The sequence below is a fragment of the Callospermophilus lateralis genome, chromosome 9 (genome assembly GCF_048772815.1).
Source record: "Callospermophilus lateralis isolate mCalLat2 chromosome 9, mCalLat2.hap1, whole genome shotgun sequence".
Classification (NCBI taxonomy): Eukaryota; Metazoa; Chordata; class Mammalia; order Rodentia; family Sciuridae; genus Callospermophilus; species Callospermophilus lateralis.
Genome location: NC_135313.1, coordinates 29,345,084 through 29,371,923, shown reverse-complemented (window position 1 = coordinate 29,371,923; position 26,840 = coordinate 29,345,084). Strand labels below are relative to the sequence as shown.

Below are 26,840 nucleotides of genomic sequence, written 5' to 3'. Positions count from 1 at the left end.
GATACCATAATTATAAATCACCTTGGATAAAATTTAATTGATTGACAGCTATTACTATTTTAAATCACCGTCAGTCTGACCCTAAAGACCATGAATATATCTCCCAAGAGTTGCTGCTAAAACTTAAGAATTGAAAAATACTACATTTAATAACAAAGGGGAATTTAAAAAAAAACCTTCCTTAGATTAGCAGCTTCATCAACATCCAGGCTAAGAAAATTATACTAAAACCAAGGGTACTTCACAGCAAGATTTATTAATACATCCAAAAGAAAGAAAGAAAAATCATTTTGTCACACTATATACAGATAATACATACAGTGTTTTATACACATATTACATCAGTTTTTACACAAGAAAAATATACATAAAAATGTAAACTTTTGTATACAAAAACCCTTAAACAAATTAAACAAGGACCAGATAACAAAAGGAGACCAATCCATTATTATTTCATCAAATTTTTAAAACAGTAATACAGTACATTCATTGATATATATATATGGAAAATGTGAGCCATCTCTTCTTGTTTAAAGGGAAATTACAAACCCCAAACCCATCATCTCCCAAAATGTGTTCTCTGCCAGCAACACTACCCGCTATGCCACAGACATGCCTTTCTAACCCACACAGACCCCACCAAAACCTACCACCTCCTGTCTTCCTTCTGCTGTCTGCAGAAATGAGTGGCTCCCAGTTTTTGTGCATATGACCAAAGTTATAGCCACACCATTAACTCAAACATAGAGGAGAAGATTCTTGGTTCGTAAATTCCCTTTAAGCAGCTTTTTTTGTTTTCTACATATTTTTAATGTATGGCATATTAAACATACTTGTGTGCCAAGGTGAATGAGAACACTGAAAAAGAAGGGCTTAGAGAACTGCTAGTCCTTGCTACCGTGCAGTTACTTTGTTAGAAGAGATTTTAAAACTGTCCAACCTGTCATTCACTGGTTTCAAATCAGCCACCTCACCTTTGATTTCCCACTGCAACTTGGTTTCAATTTCGGCTTCAGTACTGTAGTTAGTGCCAAGAGGCTTTTTGTTAAAGGCTGCTTCTGATATCAAGTTCCAGCTAAGATACTCTGTAAAATCATTCCAACCCCAACCTCTCCATTTAGTCTTCTGGGGTTCCCATACTCCATTTTTACCCTAACATCTTACAGTTTAGGATTGTCCATCTACCTTCCTCTCTCTACATATTCTTGAGATGTAATCTGCTACCAACTCATCAGAAAATAAAATAATATTCAACAGCTAATTTTTTTCCTTTATGTTCTTGCATTCAGTGTGTCAAGCTGATCTACTAATGAAAACTACCTGAAGCTGTGGGGAATAAAAATTAAATGACAAACACATGTAACTTGGAGTTCGTTTTTTTTTTTTTTTAAAGAAAATGATTGGGAAGACCTTTAACTAAATAAATGCAAAATGTGCTTAAGACAGCTTCCCGAGAGAGAGCTGTCTTCTTTCAAAGTTGAATTTTGAACAAGGCAGAATAACAACTAGGTGATATATTTCCCTGCAGCGAGAGAGTAGTTAAATTCCCTCCAGGCAAAATGATCTCAATGATCATCATTTATTAATGAAAGGAAGAGGCAAACTGGTGAATTAAGTTGATCTAGAAGATAGTGGATGACACACACTAATGGAAATATTAGTATTGTTTTATAACTGAAACAAACAGGCTGTGCTGTGGTACATCTCCATCTCAGAGAGGAAAAAATGCACAAAGTTCTTCAAGTGAATCTTGTCTTTCATGGGATAGACGGCATTTTTTAAAACGGTCTCCCTTTCAGTGAAACAAACATAACAATACAAGGAAAAGGAAGATAAATAAATAATGTGTGGATGTCTTTAGATGAGACTTTTAAATGTTCTTTAAATAATTTTTGATAATGTATTTTAAATCATACATACAACTGCCATTGCAGTGACAATATTCCAGTAGGGGCAGCATTTTGCTAAATGTAAAAGATTGCCATTTAAAACTCATACATATACATGTGTATATACAGTTATAAACACTATTTATATACATATATATCTAGAGAGCAACATTTCATTGCCTTTGAATATCTATACGTCCACTCCCACATACTGTGTGAGTATTAACAAAGTGTATGTACACATGCTCCAACATGTATATATACACTTTTGTCTGTGTGTGCATAAGAGATTTAAAGGCACAATATATAGGGATGCGAGTTTTCTAGAGAGCTGCAGCAAAGTTAAAACAGAATGTCACACTGTGAGATAAGTCAAAAGGAAATATGGCAGAATTAATTAAAGCAGTTTCAACATGAGTAAAGTGAGTTACAGAATTCAAGAGTCTTTCATGTGATTTTGTATGCTTTCCTTTAAAATGCAAATGGTAAATTTATAATTCAATCACAAAGTAAATCAAACTATTTGCTGACAGTAAGTGTACTATCAATCAAAATACTTAAGTGTTTTTTTCAAAGTAAGTTAAATAACCAGAAATTATCTAGGTAAAACTTTCTAAATTAGTTTTGTTTGAATGTTGCCTTTTTTTTTTTCCCTGTTTTTGAGACAAAGATGACTACCAATTCTCAAGAGTACTGTAGAAAATACTTCTATCTTCTGGGAAAATTCAGAAATAAATATCTTTAAGAAACAAGTGAAAAGTTAATGAAATATGTTTAAGTCAAATGCTTCTAGCTTGAAAGGACATAATTATAGAGGAAAAAAATGATGTGTGATTTTGCTTTTCACTCATGAGAGATTAACTAGCAGAAGGTAGGGACTATGAAGAGAGTGGAACTGTGAGTAAAAATAGTTAGACATCATTTCTGACAGCCTTAAGTAAGACTACAATCCAAAGGACTTGCATTTTAGTATGCTCAGATGATGTACTCTAGAAGGTTACCTCCTCTGGCTTACAGAATAATCCAGAATTTTCTGTAGATGTATAATCCTGCTTAACAAAGGCTGTTACCTATTATACACACACTTTTTTTAAGGGAAATATATGTATATAGCTTTATCTATACACACACATATACATACGTGTATATATAGATTTATACAAATGTATAAATAAACATAATACTTTTCAGTCTTTCCATTGACAAGGCAAGTTCACATTCAGCAAAGTGCCACCACATCCCATATACACATCTCTGTACAGATATACACAAAAGGGTCTGTCTTTACCCTTCAATCAGGGGGAATTTATTCTAGCAAATTCCATTAACCAGCAACTGAAGGGAGAAATGGCACCAATACAAACTCCCTTCTTTCATTTGCATGCATATGTACAAGAAATGCAGATTTTTAAAATCCAAAAACAAGAGCGAATGGAACTGGGAGATGCTACAAAAATAACGATACAACTGTAAAAGAACAACATATAAAGCTTTCCTAGGTCTTAACTGTATCCAAGAGGAAGTCAATGAAGCTTCAAGGAGGACTACAAATGCGGATGCGGTATCAGAAGTTGTTTTGACATATCTCAAAGCACACGATTTTTTAATATTAAAAGTAAATATGACTGGAACACTTAATAACTCTAATTTTGACTATTTTATATCATCAGACACTCCAGTAAAGAGTGTATAGCAAATGATAACTAAAACTCAAAGGAATGTTTTTTAATTCCACACCAATCAGGTAAAAGTCAAGGGTAGCATAATTTTTCCTACAGCAAAAAGATGGGGCTCTCTAACTTCCTAATTAATGGTACAACTGAATAAATTTTTTAAAAATGCTTTGGAAATAACTGAAATCACCCCAGCTTTGAAATATGCATGGTAAAATGATTCCAACAACTCCCCTTCAAAAAAAATTCTTTATAAAAGGCCTTAACTTTTAAAGTCACCGTGAAAAAATAATCAATATTTTATTACTCAGAATATTAAGAAATCTATTATTAACATAAAAGAGGTTCAACAGATCTCTGGTCCCATCACCCCAATAGATAAACACAGATCTTGTCTGGGTCTGTCTGTCTGTCTCTCCCTCTCTTGCTTTTATGTTAAAAAATGAGAGGCTGGTCTTAGAATCTGCTGTTTCTCATGTCACTTAAAAAACATAAGTTAATCCAAAAGTTAAAATAAAACGTACATGATATCAGAGCTTGCCTTTTAACATAATATAACATAATGAAGAATTTGGTATATTTATACAACAGAGACAATGAGAAAGTTAACTCTTAACATCCTCAACTAAATAAATCATATTTCTACAATACATTCGGTTACCTTTCTCTATTTGTACATTAGCACACATTCATCTCTCTCACACAGTGCCCCAATGAATATTTTTGCATGTGTGTAAAAACATATACATGCACACAAGTAATTTAATTCTATTTTTAAGTCACAGTGGGAATTCCTTAGTGAGGAGGGATAAAAAAGTTCCTGAATAAGACACTGAGAACATCTAGACTTATTTTCTCTATTTTACTTCCCAACTTACAGAATAAACTGTAAATTAAAGAATAAATCCATAGGAAATAAAAGAGGTCTTAAAAACTTAGTTTACAAATTCCAGCTACAGTAGTTGGAGTTTTACTTGATCTATGTATTTCTATTTACCCTGTAACTAAGCTTCTAGCCATCTTAAGTGTAAACCACAGATCATTTACTAAAGAACATGATTCTCAACAGTTCTATGAACAATATAAATGGTCTAAAGGTGTTCTACATTTTGAGGCCCCAGGATATCCTTTTTATTTTATATATCTGCAAGGTAGCAAAGGATAGCTATACACCTTGACACGGCAGAAATCCAGTGTAAAAAGGTGCTTACTAGTTTGTCAAAAGAAAAAAAAAAAAGCTCATATATAATTTTTTTTTAGCTATTAAACACATAGGCAACATAATTCATTACACTCAATACAGCTTTAGTATAAAACTTATAATTTATGAGGTGATGTTAATAGCATAAATTAATATACCTTTTCTCTTAAAATCTACAATAAGTATTCTGAAAGCTCATGGGGGAAGGAAATTTTTAAATAAAAGTTTTAAAGCTGTGCATGATGGGAAAGGATTCTGTATGCTGAAGCTGAGATGAGAGCCTGAAGTAGAAAGGAAAGAAGTCCTAGGCGAGACACCGTGGGCTACTAAACCAAAATGTTTCCTCTTTCTTGCGCTCTCTTCAATGATGAGTCACCTTTAGTTTCTTTTAAAATTGTTTTCTTATTTTTAAAAACTGCCCTAATTTCCACAAGGAATCCCTGAGACATACTCAATACTATACAGTGAAAAGAACTGCCACTGTTGAGAGGAACTGATTCAACCCTTCCAAACAGATGAAACAATGTCAGCAAGTGTCAAGCTTTTCTTCATTTCAACACTAATCCGTTGGAGCCAACTGTACCTTAATGATGCAGGTTGGAGTCATTTCAGGGCAAATCAGTCTATTCCCCAAGTAAAAGCAAAGGCGTGACATTTAGCTGCATTGGAGCCTTCTGCACTGCGTGTTGAAAACTTTTCCATGGGGAACTTTGGGTGCATATAGAGCTTACTTCAGTGGTCCCCAGCTTAAGAAAAACAAACAAACAAAAACAACAACAACAAAAAAAAAGTGAAAGAAGAGGATTCTATTACTCTTCGGCCAAGATCAGTACAGAGTATGTGTGCACGTGCATACTTTAGTACCGGGGATGGGCAGAGGCAAGCAGGCAGAAGGGAAGAAGGAAAGCTGTGCTGCCCAATACTGCTTACTAGGAGTTCATATTTTTCTCTAATGGGACTGTGTCACACTAAGCTTCAGATCACCCAAAACTCTGTTCTTCAAACTACCCAGACACTCCTGATATTCAGGAACTTGGAGTAAAGAAAGTCACACCAAATTTGCTCTCTGTCTGAAATGACACATCTTTTCTTAATCCTGTATCAAAGCACAGAGAGAAAAGTTAACAAAAAACAATTGGAGTGAAAAAAGGCTTCCTAAGTTTAAACCACATTGCAGCTTTAATTAATGCTGGTTATCAAAGAGACACAACTATTCATATATGCTTATATTTTCCATTCTAACCACTGGTCAATGGAAAATGCTTAGCAGATTATCAATACATGTTCTTCACAGGTATTTAAAATTTTACTTTAATTTACGAAATATCATTTTGGCTCACTCTATAATATGATATAGGAAAGCTTATAAAGGCCAAGATATTAAGAAATCATCAAATTGTTTCACTTTTGTATAGAACATTAGTGAAGATTCAGTCATTTTCAATTTATTGAGGGGGAAAATTAAAAAAAAAATTTAATTGTAGACGGACACGATATTTTCCTATTTGTTATTCTTTATAATTTATTTATTTTTATGTGATGCTGAGGACCGAACCCAGTGCCTCATACTTGCAAGGTAAACACTCTACCACTGAGCTACAACCCCAGTCCTAGATGTTTATTCTTGAATTAATATAAACACATGTGTATATCTGCATACACCATGTGTATATACATGTATACACATACATATGGGCATATATGTATATATCCCCCTAGAAATATACTTTCTGTCAGGAAAAAAATCTTTAGAACAATGTAGGTTTTGGTGATAAAACAGATACAAATGAAGTATGATTAAATTTTTTTCTAAGAAATCCTCTAAATTGCCTCATTAAGCTGAAGAGTTCTGTTGACCATTTAGCAGACCACTCTATTCAATCATTCTCTATATGACAGATTAAGAACAGAATTTAATAGAATTTTAAAAGGATGAAGAAACTGAAAACTAGACACATAAAAATTTTTAATGAATTTTAAAACGCTTAAATAATTAGTTTAGTGTTAATGTCCTCATCTTTTTGAGATACCAATCCACAACATTTTGAACTAAATTTTTTAAAAGGAATAACCTCATACAGATATTGCTGATGAAGCTGATCAACCATCACTAGCCTCCCATGGTGTAGGGCACAGAAGGGATCCCAGGCAGGATCAGCAAACCAACAGAAAGGGATTTAGGCATGTGTGCTCAAATTCTAATGCCAATTTATAAAAATTCCATGCTATAGGTCAATGGAAATGTAACTTCTTCCATACAGGATGAACCTGGGATGGACAGGGGCACCTGTGTGTAGCTTGACAGTTTCCTTCCTGATCCAAGAACTGCCTTTGCCACTGTGGATTGTAATCAAGTTTTGAGGACAAGCCCTGATAAGGAAAAGTTTTAGTGTTAGTCAAGAAAATGGTGATCTCTAACTTCAACTGAGAGATTAGGCTTCTTTAAGAAATAAATCTTATAAATAGCATTTGGCAAAGATAAAAGTATTAGCTTTCTTTAATCTCAAGCCACTAAAACAATAACACCAATTTTAATGAAAATAAAATAAAAAGTCACTTTCCAACTTTATCTCCATACCTACCTATTTGCTTCTCATTACATTATAATCTTCTCATAGAGGGACACTAGACACAGCACACACTGCCTGCCAACATGAAACTGCTCAGGAAGTCATTTATAAAGTAGGCATATTACACACGGTAGGTTTACTAGAGAAAATAATCCTTTGCTGTGTAAGCTATGTGACAATAATTAGAAAAATTTTCCATTGCATAGTCTGTCATTTGGTGGGTAAAGTATAATTGCTATTCACTGTCCTGAATTGTTGACTAGCTACATAACCTACGGAGATATGAACATTGCTAAGCCATTTTTACACAGGAAAAAACAACGTCTTAAGTACTTTTATTAAAATAATATCAACAGTTAAAGGAGAGAAAGCCCGTCTTTTCTTCAGATGCTATAGATCACAGTCATAAGTATCAGATCCTCAGAGCACAGAACACATCCATTAACTGCAGCAACTTTGAAAATTAAATCACAGTAACACAAGCTAACTGGCCTTTATAAATGGTCCCAAAGAACTGCAGAAACAGAGTGAATCTTCTGCCACCGTATCTCATACCTTGAATACTAGAATAAAAGCTAGTTTCTACCTAAATAGGACCTTATATAAAACTTGTTTTTGATTCCAGTATTGCCTTATGATAACACAAATGTTATTTTAAAAGACACCAATTTTAAAAGACACTTCATTTCTTTTTTTGCATATTAATAGCAAGCCTACTAATAATAGGACTAGAACTGCTCTGAAAACTAGAACAAAACATAATGGATATCTCTGGGCTTATAGATGTTCTTCTCTCTTCACAAGAAACAGCAAAGCAAATTGCAAGCTTGGATATTTGTTTTGAAGTAGATGAAAAGAGGAAAAGTTTGTTTTTGCTAATTATTCAACCCTACACTGGTACTTTCTAAAAGTGCCCTTTCCTCAGCTATCATGGTGGGCATCTAAAGTGAATTTCCTCAATGTTTTTGGTGTGAAGCTGTAACTGGCAACATTCCTGATCATTTTCATGCCTCCCAACTAGAAAGCAGAGAAGGGCTTTTAAATGCACATAAAACAGAAAATTGCAAACAATAAAATGTGCAACTTACTGCAAACTCAGTTTTGATAACTGAAGATTTTTAAGCAGCTAATACAAGGGACAAATAGCCAGAAATAGTTCAAATTACCTACCCATGACCTGCCCTTTGCTGTCAAGAAGGGCTAATAAAAAGTCCATATGCTACTGTGCTACAACCTTTAGATAATACACAATGGAGACAAAATGAAATTGCTGGGAATTCAGTGTTACCTGGAGATGATGACAATGGGATGTGAAAATAGCACAGCAAACTAAATGATACTTGAGCAGAGGTAACTACTAATATTTCATTACAGTGCACTAAAGTAAAAAAGCTTACTGACACAGGTTCACAGGTAAGAAATATGCAAATTATGTGTTCTCACCACTCAGAATAGAAATTTATGGTGATACCAAATATAATTTTGCTTTGAGACATAACTTATAATTTAGAAATTTTTCAATCTTCAAAAAAGGCAAAGCTATTAAAAATAAATCTTCCAATCAATTAACATGATTTTAAAAAAAAGTAAATATATTACATACATATTTTTGGCCCCCAAAGAAACTTCAATAAATACAAAATAGGGCATATCATGATTCCATACAGTCATGTGACATTTCCCCTCCATAATCCCAGGCACGTGGTGTCTGCATAATGCCTGCTGATCACCATCATTCCTTTAAAAAGCAGAGAAAGAAAAGCTTCCAAAAGAAGGGCCTGGTTAGAACTAGCATGGCATAAAGAGAATACATATAGGAAATAGGAAAATATGTCCAAACTTTTACCTATTAGAAAGGAATTAAGATCAAATATTCCCTGATAAATGAATTATTGTACCACTTCACTAATAGATATGTTCTCTCTGCTCATCTTTTAAAAAATATATATGTAAATTAGGCTGGAATCAGGTATAAATAGCCAATGTATCTTAAGGGACAGTGAAATTTCTCAGCAAAATTGGAGTAGAGATGCTTTAAAATCTAGCTCCACCCTTCTCTGGGGCAGAGGGCAGGGAAGGCAGGCAAGAAGAAATCTCACATATTTATTTCATAGTCACCAACTTACTAAACTATCCAACATGATTTTTTACCCTAAAATCCTGATACTTTAAAAGAATTTCCCAAAACTTTTACCAAATTTACTTAAACCTAGATTCTTAAATTATTTTAAAAGTACCAAATGCAGGTAAAAATGTATGTCTGATCTCCATATTCTGCTTTGAAAGAAATTTTAAAATGTGTATCCTTCAGTTATTACACATCACTTCACAACTGGTACACTGATTCTACAAGTGTCTTCAACATTTTACAAATCTTACCAAAGAATCACTACTGTAAACATGAAAAAGTCAAAAGCAAAAGATGGATCAAGAAGTTCACAGATTTCATCTTTCAAATCTATCTGACCTATCCTGCTTTTTCACATCAAGATATTTTCTTCAATGACATCTTGCAAAAGTGTCCCATGAGTAAGGGGTTTAAAACAAGTGCAGGTCTGAAAAGGCAAAATGGCCTCAGCAACCCCACAGTCACTCCAGGCAAGTCTTGCTTGACACCCGCCCCCGCCCTGCCCCCATCGCTAATGTGAATGAATTCAGCTTTTGGTGTCTCACTTCTTTATGGGCTAACATTTAGCAGAAAAGGGTTGTGCTATTCACATGGGCAGATCACCCCCCTCCCTATTCAAGAAACTTCAGTTAACTCAGTGGGACAGAATGACCAACCTTACTAGGATGTGAGATGTACAAAGGAGAAAAAGGCCTTATACTCATTACAGGGGTTAAAGAAAAAAAATTAACAACCCAATAGGACAGCTACTTCCTGCACTGCACAAAACACACACATGGGTGCACACACACTCACAGGTGGTCAAAAAACATTTTTTTTTTCTTTTTAGTTAACCATGATCACAATTAGGAATGGCATCCTGGCCTCTGGGTGGTGTTTGGCAGCTGGTGCTGAGTCAGAGTCTTAACCTGCCTCTATACACCATCAGTTATCTCCTACACAGGAACTCACTTAATAGGATCATTCTATCTAGAACCACCTATGTAAAAACCTGGCTATAGAATGGAAAGCACTGATCTGAACACTAGGAAATAGTAAAGGGCACTGGTAATCTGAGGTATCTTCCACTTCTAGGACTTGCTGCTAAAAACCAATCCTATCCAGTCAATGTGCTGAACCACCAAGGAAACCACAGGGGCCGAGTGGACCTGCCAGGAGGGAATGAGCACCAGTGCTAAGGAGCACATGTGAACACTGCAGCAAGGTCCACTGCCTGGCCACCTGTTGAGCTGGGAAGGGGGTGCCCCTCTAATTCCCATCTACTATTTTTAAATCTTCTTTTGGAAAAGGAGGAAGGGGTGCTAAAGAGGAAACAAAGATAGAAAACACCGGGTTCCCCACCTGCCTGCAAACACACAGACACGCTCAGTTAGGGGAGGGAAAGGGAGAAGATGCATTATTGGTACTTGTAGCTGTGGCACCTGTTACTGTGAAGCCTGTAGGAGGGGCTATAGAGCTGTGGCTGGGCTGCAGGTCCTTAGGAATGCCACTGTGAGAACTCAGCTGGTGGCCGAAGGCTGCGCTGAACTGAGGGAGTTGCTGCTTGGGAGAGGTGGAGGCCATTAGTTCAGCAGAAGGCCCCATGCCACTGAAGCTGGTCTGCGGTAACCCCGGAAGCACACTGGAGCTGCTGGGGGTCACGGTGGCGAAGGCAGGCTGTGTGGTCTCTGAGTTCGAAGTGGTGGGTGGCGTGGATAGGGAAGTGGAAAGAAGATGTCCATCTGCGCCGAGAAGGTTGCTAAATGGAGAGGGATCTCCAAGGTTGACAGGGAGATTACCCCAGTGAGTTCTAGGGTTTACCACTCCTCCAAGTGGCACCTCAAGTTGGGTTGGGAGCAAGTGCTGCGCCATGATGGGCATCTCTGCTGAAAAGGTAGCTGCCATATTATCACCAGAGTAAGATGTCGTGTGGGGAGAGGTGATATGGTCACTGTAGGGAGACGGCACGTGCTCACTATCATAATGGCTTCCATGGGGCGAGGAGTGTGAATGATCACTGCTGTATTGCTGTCGTGAGGTGATTAGGTCGTCTGCCTTGCTCAGCAGCTGGGCAGGATGTGGCCTCTGGGAGGCATGGCTGCCATCATGAAGTCCATGAAACTGTCCTGGGAAGGCTCTCTCCCCAAGTGCACTCTGGCTGATCAGAGTGGCAGAAGTAAGGCCAACGTTGGCTGGGGCAGAGAACTGCCCCTGGATCTGCCCTGCCAGGGGTGTAGGTGGGTTAGACAAGGTAGCAGAACGGAGCAGGTTCTCGTCCAGCTCTAGACTAGAAAAATTATCATGTACTATTCGCCCATTCAATAGCTCCCCTAGGTCCGTGTTTACTTCTCGGCTCAAGGACTGGATTCCTGAAGCTCCAGTACCTGTGGAGAACACCCCTATTCCTCTATCTGACAACTCCTGGACTGGTACACCGTCTGACTGGGTAAGTACCCCAATGGTACTCAGGCACTCGAGAGAAGTTACGGCCTGCAGGGCCCGTTCAAGCTCCTCAGCCTCTTCGGTCGTCGGGAGGAGGTCTCCGTTCTTTCCTGAGTCAACAAAAGGCATTGAGAATAAGTAGGTCTCACATCTAATCTATACCACAGCATTCATACATTTAAATTATTCAAAGAAAGTCCTTCTTGAAAAGGGAAGCTTCTAAGAACTGCATTGGAAGGAAAAAGTAAACTATTAATCTGCAGGATGGGTCTGAAAGGTCAGCTAGCGGAGAATCTCGAAGGCCATCTTATCAGATGTTCAATTCTTAGGAACTGTGTTACCAATTTAAAAATCTTATAACCATTTGGTTGTACATGTTTTTATCTAAAATTATATTTATTATATTATGATAGAAAACATAGGCTGCATAGAGTTACTGTTCCTTGCCTTGTCTATGCCCAGCTTCTTCCAGCTTGAGGGCAGATAGAAGACCAGAACACAGAAGCTCATGTATACATTTCAGCACAACACTAAGCACTCAGTTAATTTTGGGGGTGTTTACCTAATCCTTCTCCCTCATTCTTTTTCCATTTCTAATTGATTTTCATTAAATGGAAGCACATGGACACACTTTGATTTCACTATCAATTTAAAAAATCTTATTGTTAGGAACTTGATTTATCACCATGAAAATATTCAATTTTTAGTGGGAAAAAAATATCTTAATAGCATAAAAGTTTTCTCCTGAAAGCACTGGGGAGTTGATGGCATTAAGCAAACTTTGTTTTAGAAAAGTTCACTTTAACTGAATTACAGGGTGGGATATTAAAACTGGGAAAGTTCTAAAAGACTTCAATAAACTTGTGGTTTAAATGTCTGTGTTCAAAAAATTAAGTAAAATTACTCATTTTAAAGAAACAAAGTTATAAATCTAGCTATCAATATAAATCTACTAAACCTAAAATATGGTTAAACAAAATTACCTACTCTCCACTTCTGAAAAGGATTGAAAACTTTGGCAGTGTTATATTTTCTGTCTATAGAGTGAAAAAATATTTTACTTGAGGAAAATTTCAGACACATCTCAAAACTATTTCTCTTCTTACAAACTCATTTGTTTTAAGTCAGTTTGTTTAATTAAAACACTGACCATACCTTCAAAAAAATCAAAATCTTGCAAGTCATCAGGTAACCGTGGCAGGACGTCTGAAAAGTCCTCCTGGTTCAATTCCAAATCATGTGGAATGTCGGTGATCTCGTTGGCAATGTCATCCGGCAACTCGTCAGCACTCAGCTCAGGCGTGGATGGGCTCCTAGGAAGACAGGGCATTTGGTGCCAGCACTCCCCCTTCACCTTCATACCAATGTCAACAATTCAAGTTTACCCCACATAAGAAGATGCTAACGTCTACACTTTTTTTTAAAACGTATATATTCAATGCAAACATGGGAAATCCTAATATAAACTTACTTTGTGAGAAGGAAATCAAAGCAGATACATTGCAATAAGATATACCTTGCCATATACCGTCACATATTTCTTTAATCTTTACCCATAATTGAGATAAGAGAATTATTACTAGCTATATTTTTACTTCAGATTAGTAGAATGGATCACAATTGGGTATCAAGTATGTCTTAATATTTTGTAGTAGAATTTCAAATTTGGTCAGAATAATAATTTTAAAAATGAAGTAAAATGGTGGGCATGGTGACCCATACCTATAATCCTAGCCAATCATGAAGCTGAGTAAGGAGGATTGCAAGTTCAAGGTCAGCTTGGGCAACTTAGCAAGACCTATAAAAAATAAAATTTTACAAACAAGAGCTAGGGATGTAACTGCATGGTAGAGTGCCTGCCAAGCAAGCATGAGCCATTGTGTTCAACCCACAGTACCACAAAAGAGAATCAGGTAAAACTGAAATGTAATAAAATGAAACAGAAGCTCTAGTTATCCTGTCAAAATGCCCAAAATTAATAATGTCATAATTCTGATGAAATATTTCTTATGTACATGGAATTTCTGTTAAAAAAAATCTGAGTATTGGGCTGGGATGTAGCTCAGTGGCAAAGTGTTTACTTCACATTTTGAGTCCTGGGTTCAATCTCCAGTTCCAAAAAATAAAAAAGACTGAAAAACAATTTCTGAGTATATAATTAAATTCGCAATTTCAGCATCTGTTCTCTTTGCTATAGTCTAAAGCTTTGATACTGATAAAATGTGCACTCCAAACTCAGCCAGAATTAGTAAAATATATTCCTCAAAATGGCTAAGCTGAGGCTGGGGCCGGGGCCATAGCTCAATGGTAGAGCATAAGACTAGACAGAAGTACAGACTGACACACTGGATGGCTCTGTAGTTTAGTGCCGACATTCTGATACTCACACAGACAGATGTTCTGAGAACATTCAGGAAATAGGAAAAATAAGTCTGTCCACCACTCACCGGATCTGAGAGGCCTCCACTGGCAGTGAGACGCTGGTGGGCATGCTGAGGTTCCCTTGGGGGACTGCTGGGGGGATGGGCTTTTGGGGTCGACGAGGTCCACGCCTTCTCTTCTTCTTATGTTTTTTGGTAAGTGCAGGAGGCTTGGTTTTTTTCCTGGGTTTCCTCTGCTGCTGGTGCTGAACTTTACGGGAGTTATCTCCTCTCAAGAAATTATCCTTTGGAATAAACAAAAAAAAAATTTATTATTTTTTTTAAACTGAGGACTACTCACTGATCAACCCTACCTCACCCTCTCTCCTGGTGTGCTACTCTACAGTAGGGTGACTACAGATAACAATAATATTCTGTGCAGCTCAAAAAACTAGAAATAATGACTCTGGAAGTTTTATCATAAAGATAGTTTAACCTGATTCAATCACCATATAATGTATACATGTATGGCAATATCATGTAAAATTTGTTATGTTCCCAGGTGGCAGTTAAAACAAATTTAGTATTTAAACAATTGAGACTATCTGGAAAAACTTTAACAACCATCTTCAAAAAGCCTGAAGTTCTTAATATTCTATATAATGCCTAAAATAAACTTATACCTATGTAATTATTCAATTCATATCAATTCAACATATATACATAGTTCATCCCACATTTAAAGACATTATAGGAAGTACTGTAACATAAAAAAAAATTTGTGTTTTATGTGAACTTACTCTTGTATGTGAAAACACAGATAAAAATCTACATAAATACAGTACAGAGAAAATTAAATAATGACAAGGTAAACACCTCCCACAGGTATACAAAAGAAAAATTAATTATTTTTGGTTTGTGAGATTAAAAGGTAAGTAGATTTTAAATTGTGGGGTAATAGAAAAGATCATTCTTGCCTAAAGGAAATAGCACAAACAAGAGAAAAAGTACAGTAAATAACTAGGTATGATCATAGATGAAACACAAAAGCAAGCTGTAAGAATTTTGGGATCAGAGTACATATTTCTTTGAATTTCCTGTTAAAGATTTTAAACTTTTGTTTAACAGGCATTGCAGCGTTTTGGTTTTTCCTTCCCCCATTACTGGGGATAAGAACCCAGGGCCTTAAGCTCTACTGAGTTACACCTCTAGCCCCTAGATAGGATGACAGCTCCCCTGTGGTGAGATACATAGATGTCTAAAGAGCTATGGGAAAACTACCGGCGCACAGGAATAAAGGGGATGAAGACACAGACCTGGAAATCCATGACTCAGTCAAGACCTTTAAAATAATTTACACAGGCAGGGAGACAGAGAGAATGGACACTGAGGACACAGGTACATAAAACTGCTGAAATTAAGTGAGTAGGCAAGGGGGTAAGAGCCTACAAGGACAAAAGAGAGAGTGATGATATAACTAGCTTTCTTCAGTCAATAACATCAACTTTATCATCTGCCCACCATCTGATACAGACTAAAAGTCTGTTTCATCCCCAAACTGATGTTGAATCCTAATCCCCCAATGTGATGGTTTTATGGGGTTTCAATCATGAAGGTGGAGCCCCCATGTATGGAATTAGGGCCTTAATATGTGAGACCTCAGAAAGCAACAATGAGGTTGGCAGGGTACAATCCAAAAAAGAACCTGACCAGAACCCAACCATGCCTGCACCATCCAGAACTGAGAAATAAATATTGATTACAAGCTACTTTATCTTTGGTACTTTCTTATAGTCACCAAAACTAACATCACATTTTATCAATTCAAAATGTACATTTTAATCTCTCTATAATAGGAAAATGTAAATGTTGGTATCTTACATGAGCTGCCAACCAGGTAATGTTCGTTACAGTTGGCCCTGCCTTTATACACTCAACAGCGGTTATACTTCTTTGTGCTGGCACTACTTGAATTAGTGTATGCACTGCTAGTATAACTTGTGTAGAAAAATTTTTGTGTATGCAGAAAGGCACAAAGAATAGGAGAGTATAAAATTGTTAGAGAAGCAAATATTACTACAACTCTAAGTGAGAAAGGGAAATAACCACAAAGTTGATGATGATACATAATAGCAAAATACTGACTTTCACACATCAAATAATATAGCTAAGACCAGGAATGACATATAACATAAAAATCCATGTCTAAATAGGTTTTTAAAAGGCTTTTTTAGTAAGTCTAAAACAAAAATTCCAAGTGAAATAAAAATATTGAATCACTGGCAACATATTTTCTGAGTACAGTTAGTTTTTATAACTGATGTCATCTTTGATTCTACAAATTCAGTAATAATCCACAACTGAATATAAAAAGTTTATAGATAATAGTTTTTGAAGATGAATAACAATCACTAGCATTAAAAACATGAAAAATAAAAATTAAAGCATAAATTCAAGAAGTCTAAAAGATGATTGATACCAAATATTTGACAAAAAAATTATTAAACTCTTTATGTCACAAAAACAATTTCCTTTTTCTTAAAGAGGTATTTCCTAGGCTTGTGGTTCTTTTGAGCCCAACACTTGAAGTCTACTTCTATGATGATCACTATTTAATAAAAGTGAGTGACTACCAACAACCAGCACTCAGCTCAGTGTCTACTTTAAGCAGCAGATCTTCAATGTGAGCACAGATCTTAGATAAGATCAAGTCAGAGAGCTCCAGCCCCAGATTTAACAAGTCTGACTTGTGAGTTACCAATATCCACCTGGTACAGGTTGCTGCCTCCTGACCTACTCTCCTAGCCTACACACACTGTGACCCTACTGATCATGCACATAGAACTACTCAAGATAGACATCTTGTTTTGCTCTTACTATTGGCCATTCCCACTTAGTTCTTTCAGAGAGCTAGAGCCCTCACTTGGCAGAGGATTTCCCAATGCCAATGATTCATTTGCCTAGCTTTAGTGAGTAATGGAATACTATTCACTTGCAACTTTCCATCTTTTTGTATGCCAGGCCAAGCACCTTCTAACTTACCAACTGAGGTGTGACCAACCTGTTGGAACATCTTTTCTGCCTACCAATCTGTACCTCTTATGGTCTAAGCTTCTCCTGCCAATGGTTGTTTCACCTCAGTGGTTGAATTTACTTCCGAATCTTCACCCTTCCCAGCCATGTGCCTAACCATTAATTTATTCAACATTCCCACATAAGAAAATGCAATGAACAAAAATGTTTCTGCTCTTGTGAAGTTTCCACAATTATAGGAGAATATAGACAATGAACAAAATAATGTTAGGCAAATAAATGTTGGAAAGGACAATAAAAAGGTGGCACACGCCTGTAATCCCAGCAACTTGGGAAGCTAAGGCGGGAGGATCTAGAGTTCAAAACTAGCTGCAGCAACCTAGTGAGGTCCTAAGCAACTCAGCGAGGCCCTGTCTCTAATAAAATATAAAATTTGGACTGGGGATGTGGCTTGGTGGTTGAGCACCCCTGGGTTCAATCCCTAGTACCAAAAAAGAGAGGAGGGAGGGGGAGAGAGGATTAAAACACTGACAGGGTAGCAGGGAAGTAGAAAACTTTTCTGATGAGAAATGTGATCAGAAACTTGAATGAAATAAAGGAGTAAGTCATGCAGAAACCTGAGAAAAGAACATCCCAGGAAAAGAGAAAACCAAGTGCAAAGCCCCCGAGAGGGAGCATATGTAGAATATCAAAAACAGCCAGAAAGTCAGCACTGCTGGAATTCCAGGACAACAAGGGGAGGAGATGAAGCTGAAGAAGTGAGGCCCAGATCACAAAGTGCCTCAGACACATTGGTGAGAATTTTGGATTTGACTCTAGATTGTGATAGGAAGTCATTAGAAGAGTTTAATCATGGGACTAAGATGATCAGATGTTTTAAAAAGCCTGCTTTAAAGGCCCATACTTATATGATTCCACTGATAACATTCTAGAAAATATAAAAATTATAGAAACTGAAAAATAGATAAATGAAAATGGAGTAAAGGATTCACTACAAGAGAATTTGAAGAAGTGATAAGACTATCCTTGATCATGGTGATGGTCACACAATTGTATCCACTTGTCAGAATAATAGCCAGAGTAGCTTCTGTGGATGTTTTCTACTTTCTTCGAATTAAATTCAGTTCACATAATTCACGGGTGTACGTGTGTGTGTATGTGTGTGTGTGTGTGTGTGTGTGTGTTTACAGAGGGGCGAGTATGGCAAAAGGAGATCACTTAGGATGCTGACTATAACAATAATCAAAGCAAAGATGATGGCAGCTTAGGCTAAGACACTAACAGTCAGGTTGGTAAAATGTGTTTGGGTTGAAGACATAACACAAAAGCAGCGCCAAGAGATTTCACACAGTTCTTGTCTAACCCAGAGTAAGTCTCTCATAGGGGCAATGAAGTAATTTTTGACCCAGAACAAAATAGCTAAAACCAGTGTCAGATTTTGTAACAGTCTTCAGAGAGAAAATCAAAAATCTGTAAACACTTTTTCAAAACCTGATTAATATTTATTTTTACTTTGTCACAATATAAAATATTAATTATTTTCTGAGTAATTCATATCATACTAATTCAACTTTAGGTTTGCTTTATTGAATTTGCCTAAGGAAGAATGTTCAACCAGCTGAAAAGAATAAAGTGCTTTGAATTTCTTCGAAAGCCTTCACATAATAATCAATATACAAATAGTATAAGCTTCCCTACTTAACAATACTTTCCTAATCTTAAAAGCCTCTAGAGGGAAGCTGGGTATGGTAATAGGCACCTGTAATCCCAGCATCTTGGAAGTCTGAGGCAGGAGGATCAGGAGTTCAAAGCCAGCCTCAGCAAAAATGAGTTACTAAGCAACACAGTGAGACCCCTGTCTCTAAATAAAATACAAAATAGGGCTGGGGATGTGGCTCAGTGGCCAAGTGCTCCCGAGTTCAATCCCCTGTACCTTAAAAAAAAAAAAAAAAAAAAAAAAAAAGCTTCTACAGGGGCTGAGGTTGTAGCCCAGCAGTAGAATGGGTAGAATGGGTGCTAGCACATGTGAGGCATTGGGTTTGATCCTCAACACCACATAAAAATAAACATAAAATTAAAGCATGCTGTCCATATACAACCAACTATCTATCTATCTATCTATCTATCTATCTAAAGTACTCTAGAATTAAACAACTTTAAAATTCAAGCTGGCAAATTCTTCAGTGGTTTGAAAGTTGCAGGGCTCCTGTTACCAAAAGTCTGCAAAATCATCAATGAAAGTCCACAAAAGTGGTTCCAAAAGCATACAGAAATTATTCTTTACCCATGATGTAGCCTGAAGACACAAACAAAAATGCCCAAATTTTAAATATTTTTAATTAAAAAGGGGGAAGAAATCCAACATTTGTGTATATAGGTTAGTATCTAAAATTTTCAAAACATACAATCCATAAAAGAACCCCAAAACAAATAAGGTTTTTGATGAGGCCAGTAAATTACAATCAGGGAACCCAAGGTACAGAAAGGTTCAATCATCAGTCCCTAGTTATGCATTTAGTTAGTGGCAAAGACAGGGTCACAGGCCACATGTCCATGAAAACAGAAAGTGCTTACAGACAGCTGGAAGTGTCTTTCTCAACTTTTTGGTACATAAGGTAACCTAGCACAATCTCGTGAAGTAACTATCTGATGGGAGAAAATAACATCAGTGAACTTTTTTTGTTTTGTTTTTGTGTTGTTGGGGAATCAAACCCATGGCCTTGCACTTTATAGGCAAGTGCACTACCACTGAGCTACATCCACAGGCAAAAAATGAACTTTAATGTACAATTCAAAAATTCCATAAATTCAAACTTATCTGTTCTCAAAATTATTCTGAATCAAATGGGACTAGCATTAACCAAAGCAATAACTAAATTAAACCAAATTATACAAAGTCTTGGCATTTGGTCAAAATCTTAGCAAATATTCAAGACATTTACAGAACTATATATAAGAAAGCAAAAACCTAAAGAAAAAAGGGCAAAGAAAGAGTTTGAGAAATCTGCTATGTGTAAGAAAATATATCTTAAAGAAAAGAGAGGTATGGGGCTGGGGTTATAACTCAGTGGAAAAACGCTTGCCTAGCACTTGTGAGGCACTGGGTTCAATTCTCAGCACCACATAAAAACAAATAAATAAAATAAAGGTATTGTGTCCATCTACAACTAAAAATATATTTGTATATATTAAAAAAAAGAAAAAGAAAAGAGAGGTATAGCATAGGGGTAGATAATAAACAAAATGAACTCATCTAAGTAGCTGCAGGTTTAATATCACTTATCCAAAAACTTAAGGAGCAAAAGTGTTTCAAACTTCGGAGTATATGCATAAAATTTAACTGATAAACATCCTTAATCCAGAAACCAAAATTTAAAGACTCCAAAATCTGAAATTTTTGAAAATCATGCCAGCACTCAAAAGGCTTTGAATTTTAAAACCTTTTGAATTTTACATTTTTGAATTGGGGAATGCTCAACCCACACCAAGTATCTTGTAAAACAGTGTTTCTAAAAATGAGGGTCTGAAATTAATTCAATGAGTCATGTTTAGCATTCTTAAAATCTTTTGGTCAGCGAATAGAAAATTTCAGGTAGTGAAAAATACTGTTTACAAAACTTGTGTCAATGATTTATATATACACATAGTTTGTACTAGGTCACAAAGTATTTTCTACTGTAGATAGTCATCAAAACTTTGAAAGGCTATGTCACAGAAAATAAAATATGAGTTTACCATTTTTTTGGCATGTTCTTCACACAGAGGTGTCTGGTGTGTAATGTCAAAAACTGGCACAGAGCATTGCTGTCCATCTGCAAACTTGGCGGTGCAACTGGAGAAGAGCTGCTGAGAGCGGTTCAAGAGGATATCTGTGTTTTTTAAAGTTAGGAATAAAATACTCTTAAACGCTAATTTTTCAATATCTATATAATTCACTGCTTCCCTTACTTATGTTTAATAAATATGAATTTTATTATCTGTAAAAACCTAAAGTACAAATCCAAATACTGATATGGTAAAATGTTAATAGTTGGATTGACCATCATTATTTATAGGAGATACTTCTGAAGGATGTCATTTTGCTAATAAGCTCCTAGTGCAAGTCTCTTTTATGGCCATTCTGAACCACTTTATGTTATTTGGAGAAGGATCATCTTCTTAACACATTTCACTCCTAAAATTTCCACTGTAACAACTATTTTTTTAAATAAACTTATTTTAAAAGAAAAAACTTTCTGCTTATGATATTTATCAAGAATAAAAATAGCTGGGCGTGGGGGCGCACACCTATAAGCTCACTGGCTTGGGAGTATGAGGCAGGAAGATCAAGAGTTCAAAACCAGCTTCAGCAAAAGCAAGGCACTAAGAAACTCAGTGAGACCCTGTCTCTAAACAGAAAACAAAAAAGGGCAAGGAATGTGGCTCAGTGGTTAAGTGCCCCTGGATTCACTCCCCAGTACCCCCCCAAAAAAAGCTACTCAGTTCTAAATATTTAATAAAAGAGCTAATAAGATTTTATCTACAGTTGAAAGCTCCCTAGAAAATTTTTTCCTTAAGTATAGAATCGTAAGAGACCTTTTTGCCAAGTCAGTGATATGTTAACTTATTTCCTTTCAAATTATTCTCCAAAACAGCAAATTAACCTTATAGCATCAGGCACACTGTAAAGCTGTATAACTATCTTGGAAGACTAAAAACTAAAACTTTGATTTAATTTTTCCATCAATAATTGTTATAGAGTTACTCCTTATAAGCTACCTGGAACCACCTGTAGGATCAGAATTCTATTAATAACATATAATGTGTTAGCCACTAGGAGATCCTATTTGCTATCAGTTTGGCTTATTTTGTTGTTATTTGGTCCTCTTGACTTTGATCCAGATTCTGAACTTAAGACAATTAGAAACTGAATCTCAATTTTGTCTAAAAGATAAGAATAGTGAATTTTATGCACTTGTGATTCCTACCTTTCCCAGCTCAGTGTCATGAGAATAAAATGTGTGTGTTGGGGGGCGGGGCTGAACTAATATAAGCAGAAAAAAAATTGTAAGATTTTAGGAAAATTAGAAGTTACTTAATAATTTCAAAAATTAAACAGTTACTATTTCAAAAGTCATTCACTTGATTTAAAAATGAAGCACAGTAATCATCTGCAGCAGAGCACCTGTCTAAAAATGCAGGAGACTCTGGGTTCAATCCCCCGTACCAGGGGAAAAAAGGTACACAGCTCCAAGTGAGTTAAAACTTTTCCATGCACACTTGATCAAGTTAGAAGGATACGTTGGAAACAATGTCTGGTGAATGGAAGGGCTTTGTTAGTGCACTGCTCCCCTTTCATGGTTCCACTGCATGCTGCTGGTTCCACCTCCCTCAACTTGGTCCGGCTTATACTGAGGAAGAAAAAATACAAAATTGGTTTTTAAAGCACACGCTTAAGAATCTAAGGCAGTTTTTCTATATTATGTCGGTACTCTGTAATATCCACATTATAACTATCTATAATACCCACAGTCATTAACTTGCAAATATGAGTTAAAGTAAGTACTATAAATACCAAATATGTTATTTCCCAAATCTACTGATATTCAAAGCAAAAAGTTTTATCGAATAGTTTTCAAATATATGGTCTTTTTGTTTTTTGGTACCAGGGATTGAACTCAGGGGCACTTGGCCAGTAAGCCACCTCCCCATCCCTATTTTCTATTTTATTTAGAGACAACGTCTCACTGAGTTGCTTAGCACCTCGCTTCTGTTGAAACTGGCTCTGAACTTGCAATCCTCCTGTCTCAGCCTCCTGAGCCGCTGGGATTATAGCCATTTGCAGCTGGCCCCTGTTTTTGTTTTTTAAATGATATTTGATACCTTCTACTTTTCAAAAAGGTAATGGAGAAAAGTGATGAAGAACATGAGACTAGAATCAGACCCTGTTCCCAGTTTCATCTCTACCTCTTACTAGCTGTGTGACAGTTAATAAGCCTCTGTTAAGAAACAACTTCCTCACTTGGAAAGGGAAGAGACAACAAGGTCCCCTCAGCTGGCAGGTGTGTTGTGAACATGGTTGTTAATCACTGTTATCATTATCATTACTAGGATGTGGTCACCTTATGCTGCTAAATGATAAATATGCAAAACAAAACAAAACAAAAAACCCCTTGATCATAGCCAGGCACAGTGGTGCACACCTATAATCCCACTGGCTTGGGAGGCAGAGGTGGGAGGATGGAAAGCTCAAGGCCAGCCTCAGCAACTTAGTGAGACCTTGTCTTAAAATAAAAAATAAAAAGGTGTGGGCATGTAACTCAGTAGTTCAATTCCTGGTAGCAATTTTTAAAAAAAATAATTAATTAAATTAAAAGGACTGGGGAAGCAGCTCAGGGTAAAGCCCCTTTTAATCCTCAATACCAAAACCCAAAAAATAAAAATTAACTTGCTCTTATATATATATAGCAAAGGGAACACTAAGATGCAGAAGTGACTGAGCTACTCTCAAGCCCTAAAACATACTCATTTTGGACAAATTTTAAAATTTTGCATTATGTGTAACTCCGGGTTTCAATACGTAAATGTTGTTTCCACTTTTTTCATTTAATATTTAATATATTTAACTTACTTTTAGATTTTATGAACCGGCAATGTATGCATATGGTTCCAAAAATAATAATTCTACAAAACATCACAAATTATTAGGCCTTTACACATGCCTGAATATGGAGGGAAAATCTTAATAAACTGACTCACAAATCAGGCATGAAAATCAAAGAAATCCTGTGTTGTTTCTAGTATCTATAAGGATCTCAATAAAATGATTTATACTAAGTAGATAAAGTCATACAGAATCTAAACTGTGAATTTACATACTGTTCAAATAAAAGAATACTTCCATTATAATTATAGAAACAGTTAATGGAAATAGATAATCAAGCCCTGCCATAGAACTTGCTTTAATTAAGAGTTCTACAAGATTTATCAAGATTACAAGGATGAAGAAGAGGGTCATTTCAGAAGTAAACCATTTATTCCTAATAGTTTTATATACTGGCCCCCAAAGGGTGTTTACATTATTAACTTTAGTCCTGTAAAAAAGATACATAATTTGAAATAAATATTTTTGGCAGCTAAGCCCAAATTCTCTTTCTCTTTATTTAAATAGAAGGTACCTCTTTATACTGAAGGGATAATTTTCATTGAACACACAAATTATTTACCTATCTACCACCCCTACTATACAACATATTCCCTCATTTTCTTTCTAAACTTTCAAAAAAATCATCTGTTTCATTTTTTTCAATCACCTCATGTTCCAATTTATCGATCTCTTAAAATGAATATGAACTCAGAATTTCAATATCCCCATGGATAGATTAAGGTTAAAATGATGTTAGGTATATTTTATTATTCAAATAATCCCAAGAAAGCAAAGAGAATTACTAAAACATTTTGATGTTTTTAATATAAAAATATCTACAAGTTTCCTTTTTGCATGCTCTATAGTATCCCTAATAAATAATCATGCTCCCACATAAACAATGCCATACAAACACAAGACACCAACAACACTCGTCAGTGTAGGACTATACACCACCAGAGTCAAATACAGGTCTATGTACTTTAGGCTATTTCAGTGGCATAGTCTGCTTACCAAAAAGAATGAAAAAGCTGTTAAATTAACACCTTAATATTATTCAGCTTATATACAAACTATATTTTATAACATACATATTAGAAGGCAATCATTAAAGTTTCAGTTTCTAAAATATTTATCTAAATGTCTTCTGTGGAACTAGGACTTTGATACCAAAATTATCAAATAAATAGAGAATATCATGTAACTAAAACTAATTTTTGTGAACCTAAAATACAATGTACCAGTAATAAGCAATAACCAAAGAACAACTATGACACATTGCTATACAATCATCAGTAATTTACTGCAATGGGCAATAAACTTTTCATTAATCAAGGGTGACATAATGAAATGATATCGAATAAATTTTAAAATAGTAATAGAATCCATCTTGGTGTGTTATTTTATTATTTGGTGACATTTATCATTTTCTTCCCATATCACTAAAGTCAGTTTGGAGGATGTTCTGAAAACAACCAGTTAATAATCATAGAAAAAGCTGACAGTGTAGCTCAGTGGTAGAGTACTTGCCTAGCAAGTACAAGGTCCTTGGTTTTGATCTCCAGCAGAAGGAAGGATGGAATGAAGGAAGAAAGGGAGGGAGGGAAGGAGGGAGGGAGGGAGATGGACATAGATAAAATAGTCTTCCACATAAATACCAAATTGTCCCAATCTCGATGTACAAACTCTTACATCTCTGACAATATCATAACAATATGTGACTTGCTGTATAAAATATTTATATATAAATTGTATTATGCTGCATATAGCTACACTTTCTTGAAATTATGCACTTGAGAGCAATATACCATCTAAAACATATGATATCATTATCTCTGTCAAACTGAGTGAATTGCTTTAACAAATAAACAGACCTTCATATATTCAATAATATTCATTCTTTGAACAACACTGGAGATACAAGAACTAAATGGACCTTCATCCTGCACTCATGGAAATTACTGTCTAGCATGAGAGATTTATTCAAGTAACTCATAAATCACTATTAAAAAATTAGAACAAATATATTTTCTTCACTTTATCAATAACCCACCAGTTAGAGACATTTCAATATACAAACTCCTAATCTTTTTCTACACATATATACTCAAAGTTGTCATCTGAAAATGTAACACTGAGAAGTGTGAAATAGTAAACTCAATAAAGACTTAGGTCTCCTAGACTTTAAAACAATCCTTTTTTAAAATAAAATTTTAGTTGTAGACAGGACAATACCTTTGTTTATTTATTTATTTTTATTTTTATGTGGTACTGAGGATTGAACAACAATGACAACCAGGTGCAGTGGCACATGCCTATAATTCCAGTAGCTCAGGAGGCTGAGGCAGGAGGACCACAAGTTCAAAACTTATCAAGAGCCTGTCTCAAAATAAACATTAAAAAAAGGATGTGGCTCAGTGGTTAAATACACCTGGGTTCAATTCCTGGTAACAATTAAAAAAAAAAAAAAGAAAGAAAGAAAGAAAGAAAAGAAAAAAAAAAGGTAAGAGTGGAAAAGAAGAACAATGTTTACAGTGCTTATTCAGTTATATCAATGGAGCTATGGAGATTTCCCCCTTCTTTTTTTCTGTATTTTTCCAAATTTTGCTCAATAAACAAGCATCTGCATTACAAACAGAAGAGCTGTTTCTTCCCCCTAAAGAAATGCAATGTAATAAAATATGTTGAACATGTTGGGCAAAACATATTCAGGAGATTAAGACAGAAGGATCACAAGTTTGAGGCCAACATGGGCAACTTAGTGAGACCCTGTCTCAAAATAAAAAGTAGGAACGATCTGAGGATGTAGTTCAATGGTGGAGCACCCCTGGGTTCAATTCCCAGTACCACTAAAACATAATGAGTGAGGGCTGGGGTTGTAGCTCAGTGGTAGAGTAACTTGTCCAATGTGTGAGGCACTGAGTTCAATCATCAGCACCA

At 35.8% G+C, this 26,840-nt stretch overlaps 1 protein-coding gene across 5 annotated transcripts in view; it reads right to left on the bottom strand.

Annotated features, from left to right (window-relative positions):
• Positions 1–252: 252 nt before the first annotated feature.
• Positions 253–26,840, bottom strand: part of Ino80d (INO80 complex subunit D) — a 74,506-nt gene continuing 47,918 nt past the window's right edge. For 4 of the 5 annotated variants that reach the window (XM_076866740.2, XM_076866742.2, XM_076866739.2 and 1 more), the window contains 5 exons: positions 22,556–22,665; positions 21,011–21,144; positions 14,330–14,547; positions 13,038–13,195; positions 10,007–11,992 (listed from right to left, as the gene is read on the bottom strand). In XM_076866740.2, coding sequence (XP_076722855.1) covers positions 10,827–11,992; positions 13,038–13,195; positions 14,330–14,547; positions 21,011–21,144; positions 22,556–22,665 — 1,786 coding nt within the window. In that variant the 3' untranslated portion in view covers positions 10,007–10,826. Of the gene's footprint in view, positions 5,510–10,006; positions 11,993–13,037; positions 13,196–14,329; positions 14,548–21,010; positions 21,145–22,555; positions 22,666–26,840 lie in introns of those variants that run through there. The other variant, XM_076866743.2, reaches the window with a different exon arrangement.